Below are 6038 nucleotides of genomic sequence, written 5' to 3'. Positions count from 1 at the left end.
TCGGTTAGTTTTATTTAAATACATCTCTGTGTACATATTAATTAAGTAATTTATTTGTAACGTAGTATATATATATAATATATATGTGTGTGTATATATATATATATATATATATATATATATAAAACATTCAACTTCAATTTTTTTTAATTGCGCGCGTGCAATGATTTAAAAAATTTTTATTATTCCTTATTCAAAGAGATATAAACGATAGTAAAATTACGATATCGATACACGTTACTTATGTGTAACTTATCATATTTATTAAAAGTCTTCCATCGTAATTCATATTTATTGTAAATCAAGAATTGTACGTTTTAACACGTTTTTTCACACGTAAATAACAATATAACTAAGCTTTTATTTTTTTCATTTTTAATAGAACATCAACACATGTTTTATGTAAAAATATATTCAAATTCTTTATGTAGCAATTGATTGATAACACGATATCTCAAAAATATCAAATGAAATTTATATGTAGTTTAGGAATATATGTATAAATGTACAAGTTCCTGTAAGACTTATACTCTTTAAATTAAATCTCATTGTTACCGATATATCGAGATATAAAGAAAGATTTTGCGTATTCCTTTTAATAACTTATTGAAAATAACTAGAACATTTCTATGTGTCTATGCATATCTCGAAAAAGTCTTGCAATTAGTCTTTGGAGGATGTTATTACAGTGTATGTATAAATATCAAAATGTTTATTGCATAATAGAAAAGTACATGTAAAACCAAAGTATTGTGTTCTTCAATTAGTAGTATCTTATACAACTAGATTCTACAAATAAATGTATTATTTATGTAAAACTTGTGAAAATAAAATATAAGTTTACGTGACGCAAAATCGCGCACAATCAGTCGATGATTCTCTTTTCCGTTTAACATGCCCAATTGTTTATTTTGTTAGAACAAACTGCGTAGAGTTGTGTAGAGTTCATGATATAAGTTTAAATTTAATGTTAACAAGTAACAGTTTGTAAATAGAAAATATCTGCTCCTTTTTACAAAATACCGCACATGAAAAAGGCGGAATGTACATTAAGTGTATATAATCGCAACGTGCACATACATTTACAGATCGATATCGGTTTGGCTTATGATAAATTGTTCGTGAGAGACCTTAGCAATATGTCTCATATGTTTGTACAATATGGAGCGTGTCTTGAAACCGAATTATTCATAATTTATGGAAAAATCATGCATAATGCTAAGATTAAATGTATGCAAGACATCTATATTATTGCTAATAGAGTTCGAGAATTTCCGCGCTTTTTCAAACAATGTGCTGATTTAACCCCAAGGAGGGATTTAACAGTAAACAAAGTCTACTTCGAATATTCAGTAGAATATTGTTATTGTTATTAAGGAGCACATATCTTTAAGGTATTCTTATTATTCATAAGAAAGGTTTTAGCGATGTACATCATATATACAATGTGGAAACCACCTACAAATTGTGTACAATCGTAATTTAAAAGATTTAATTTTTGAAGTATAAATTAAATCTTATAAATTAAAATACGTACGCGATATAATAGAGATCAATTTCAAGCAAAATTCATAAGTATTATTGCCAATACAATTCAGGATCGTCTCTGCGAAACTGAAGCTTCAAAACATGTCGATATATTTTCAAGGCAGGACCTAATAGCAAATTAAGTCCACACACAACGTCCTTTCGACTCATCATTAGAAGTGCGTGACCATCTATTTCCTGGAACGTAAATGAAGACATAGTATATCGGAACAATTATGCAAAGAATACTTTATCTAATAAATTAATTAAACTCTTACCTGCTGCCGGAAGACTTCAGCGTCCTTGGGAAATAGCCTAGCAAAGTATTGGTATACTTGTTCGGAAGTCCAATTTCTCGCATCAGGAATATTTAAATCGATGGGTCCTTTGGGACCGTCTTCTTCCATCTGATCGGAAGAACCTCTCATGGGAGAAACCTGTGGACTTAAAACGGGTGGTAAGATAGTGGTGCTTGATGGGCTGTCCGGTCTGCTTGTTCCGTTGATCGAATGAATGTTTTGACTATCATCTATTTTCATCTTGCTCTGTTGTTTTTGCGTGCACTCATTGCAATACCATTTAGTGTTCGATTTTATTGTAACGCGGGACGGATGACAAAAATAATGATAGGCGTCATCGCAGTTGTAACAAGTCACTAACGGACCCTAAATAAAACAATTATTAGAATAAGGGTAAAAAAAATCATGAATGTTACATGAAATAAAATGGAATGTAATAAACTTACAGCATCAGAAGTCTCGCAACATACTGTACAGGTTTTACAGCGCTCGCATTGCCAATTGCTATTGGCTTTTTGTAGCATTTCCTCTGGACTATAAATACAACTCGGATGTGCTGCAAGTATATGTAATACATAATACATATAAATGTCGATAAAAAATTTAAGAAAAATTAATCGATATTAACTTTAATTATATTAAAGAATTACCTCGCACTGTGCAATCCCTGCAAGCTACGAGAGCTTCTTGTTTCTCTTTGGCACAGAGACTGCACTGCCTAAACGGTCCATCCTTGATAGTTGCTTTAGCAGGATCTTGGTCTTGCATCAATGAATTTTTATGACCTGGTCTGCCTCGTTTGCGCTTCACCAGATTATTATCCGAAGGATCAAATACTTTTCTAGCCCTCTAAAATATGAAAACAATAGAAGAAGAACTGATATATCAATTTTCATCTGAATGATTCACCAAAGAAAAAAATTTATTTTCAAAGAAACTACTTTATAATAATTTTCTATTTTCTTAAAATATTAATGGTATCTTCAATCTTCATTTTATATAAATCAATTTTTTTCGTTAATACAAACGTAACACAAACAAAATATATCTGAGAGCATCCAGAAGTGAGTACTTTACAAGATAATATTGTATTTTATGTCAAAATATGTATTAAAGCGCAACTATATCTTTTGTGTTTTCAGACATCTTTCAAAATATTTACAATCTGTCACAAACACACTATATTAACACACAGAATATCTACGCTACCTTTCTTCTGGCGCTGCGAAATCCACCAGTATTTACGTTGGATGGAGTCGGGGATGTGTTTGTCGATGAGCTCCTGCCGGCATCCTCATCTTCGCGATCTTCGCTGGATCGTCGGCCGGTTTCCTCACGTTTCTCTCGCTCATCCTTGATTTGTTGATAGTCTTCGAACTTAATCTCGATGTCCATACGGTCGTCTGTTCTAGCAAACAGACGTTGCTTGCGCTCGGCCTTGGCGGACCTTTTAAGGTTAGACGTAATCTTCTGAACATCGTTGCTCTTTGGTTCTTCCTTGACGATATTGTTGTCGATGGTCGTTGACGTTGGCGTAGCTATCACCAGAGAATTGCGTTCCCGTTTATCACCTTCGACGACGGCGCCGTTGCATGCCACCTCGATGGACGTGATATCGCCGCGTTCGACGTTTTTCTTGTCGTTGATCTCGTAGCATTCCCTCTTCTTGATAGAATTCTGCTGTTGCAGTTGCCGATCCAGTTTCGGACTATCGTTGGCCTGTCGCGAGGAGGATCGCGATGTGTTAGACGTAGTGTCGGTAAGGTTATCCGTCTCGTTGAACTCGTAGAGCTCAGCCGCCGTTGCCGCCGTCGCCGCTGTCTTGGTCGCTGTCTTGGTCGTTATACTGTTGGTGCCATTGGTGAGGGTGCCGTTGATAGCAGCAGCCTCCTTACCGACACGCCGCTGCGTCGCGTTGCCGTTCTCCAGGGCGCAGGCGACCGCCGCGGAGGAGGACGGCTGCGAGTCGCCGCCGCGTCGCGACGGTGTCGCGTCCGTCGTCATGTCGGACGTCGCCACCAGCGAGTAATTGCCGTTGGACAGGCGCGCGAGATTGCCGCATGCGACCTCCCGGCCGAGAAACTCCTCGACCACGCGACGTGATGTCGGGCTCGAAACACCATCGAGTAATTGCTCGATGAGACGACCGGCGGGGACGCCCTGGTCAAGGTAATCGGGCTCCTCGACCACGAGCTCGGCGACCGCACTTGACACCATGCCCGAGTTGAGTTTCTCCTTGAGGAAACCTTCCGGTCGATTCTTAAAGAGTTGCAGCCGCGTCCACTTCTTAGCGTTACGGTAACTGGTGTTACCCTTGTAGTCGACCTGAATCACCTTCTCCACTTCGATCAGCCGGTGAAGATCGGCTATCGTATCGCGCGCATCCACCGCGTAATTACGTAGCAGATAGTTGCAAATACGATCAGCATCGGGACGAGCTTTACGTCGACGTAGCTGATCGATCGCCTCCAGTATGTGGTCCTCGTGCGTGATCCGCGGCGCCGCCTGCACCGGGTGTTGCTGCATCTTCGTCATTCGTATCGATACACGGGGCGCGACTCTGCGACTCACTTTATCTCCTCTTCCTCTTCCTCGTCTCTCCTTGGTAATTCGGCCGCTGGTCGCCGTTAACCGCTCCTGAACAATCCTGCCTCTCGTTGCCGAGGATGACGACGAGACCACGTTGGTCACAGTAATCGCTGCCAGGGTTAATAATGTTCACCAGGAAGTCCCGGTACCTTCGGAAATCAAAAAAACGCGGAGTTATACTTTTGGAAACAAGGCGCGCGCGCTCGCGCGACACGCGATGATGATCTACGCGCGCCGCGGATCGCAGACGTATTTCCGCGCGATCCTCTCGTTTCGGCGTGTTTCGCCGTGTCTCCGCGTGTGCGTGTGCGTGCGCCGCCGCCGCGCCGCACCGTACCGGTCTGCCGCTATGACCGCGCGCTCCGTCTGTCCGTCCGTCCGTCCTTCTGTCTGTCCGTCTGTGGTCCGATGGTCCGTGGATCCTATCCGTGCAACGCACCGCACCGTACTGTATCGCACCGCGCCGCATACACCTTTACCGCATCGATACCAAATTTAAATTCTGCGTCACGGAGACTCAGACGTTGTCCCGACGACTCCACCACTTTTGATATCGCCTCGTTAAACGATCCTTCAGTCCCGTCACACGGAAATGTCGAAATCTTCGCGTTATCGTCCTGCTTCTTTCCCGTGTCTCTCGTCGCGGGAGAACCGCGCGGATCCACTCTCGCCCTTTTTCCGTCTCTCTCTTTCACACACCCTCGCTCTCCGTCGTGCCGACGAGCGCGCTCTATCGAGCTCTCGCTCTCCGGCGTGGCGCGCACGCTATCGCCGCTCTGCCGCTGCCGTCACCGCCAACGCCGCGTGCCCGCGCGATAAATCCGATCTTCGTACTGACTGCACACAATGCACCGACGTGACGTGCGCTCCGTCCGAGAAGGAGCGAGACGCGGAGGAACAATTCGGAGAAACACGTCACGGAGCGACGGAGCTTGAAACGCGACTGTAAATGATCGAGGGAGGCGGCAGTCGATCGCGCGAATTATGGCGTCGTATCGCGCCAAATGTCTCTCATACCGAAGCGACCCCTTCGATTGGACCGCGGCGACGGATGACGATGACGAACTAAAACGATGTAAAAACTCATGTAACAGAGGACATTTTCCGATAAAGGATACCAAGTTGACGCGGGTCACGGTCCGATTTATCCTCATAATACTTGTTAACATCATTTACCTTTATTTAATATATATTTGGTAAACAAGGATGAAATAACTGTGTTCGGAGGATCGTGTAACTTTAACGCGAAAACATAAAAAATAAAAATGTTTATGTATATATGCATGTACAACTGAAAGGTTGTAACATTTTTTTCCTATGGATTTCGAAACTCAGCCTTACTTGTAGAGCGGTTGAATAGTTAGATCTATAAGAATCAATCACTCACGGTGAGAAAGCTGCATTCCAAAATCCATCAAAAAAAAGTGTTGCAACTTTTCTGTAACCGGCTGTACACACACACACACACACACACACACACACACACACACACACACACACACTAACTTAACTTACTTACTTACACTACTAGTAAAGTAAAATTAATTAGTAGTACGGTACGGTACGGTACGTACGTTACTTACTTACGTTTACGTTTAACGTTAACTTACGTACGTTACCGTT

At 41.9% G+C, this 6038-nt stretch overlaps 1 protein-coding gene across 1 annotated transcript; it reads right to left on the bottom strand.

Moving 5' to 3' along the window:
* Positions 1–1578: 1578 nt before the first annotated feature.
* LOC105623571 lies at positions 1579–4361 on the bottom strand. The gene is made up of 5 exons (XM_012204960.1): positions 3036–4361; positions 2477–2675; positions 2273–2382; positions 1806–2192; positions 1579–1725 (listed from the first exon to the last, which is right to left on the bottom strand). Exons 1-5 carry the CDS (start codon positions 4359–4361, stop codon positions 1579–1581), a joined length of 2169 nt encoding a protein of 722 aa, XP_012060350.1.
* Between the last annotated feature and the right edge of the window lie 1677 nt (positions 4362–6038).

Source organism: Atta cephalotes (assembly GCF_000143395.1).
Source record: "Atta cephalotes unplaced genomic scaffold scaffold00059, whole genome shotgun sequence".
Lineage (NCBI taxonomy): Eukaryota > Metazoa > Arthropoda > Insecta > Hymenoptera > Formicidae > Atta > Atta cephalotes.
This window is presented reverse-complemented; position numbering and strand designations above follow the sequence as displayed.

Coding starts and splice junctions, on each gene's coding strand:
- LOC105623571 (XM_012204960.1), bottom strand. CDS start 4,361: ATGACGAAGATGCAGCAACACCCGGTGCAGGCGGCGCCGCGGATCACG. Junction 2,383..2,476: donor CAGGGATTGCACAGTGCGAG/GTAATTCTTTAA, acceptor ATATACTTGCAG/CACATCCGAGTTGTATTTAT. Junction 1,726..1,805: donor CTGAAGTCTTCCGGCAGCAG/GTAAGAGTTTAA, acceptor TTTACGTTCCAG/GAAATAGATGGTCACGCACT.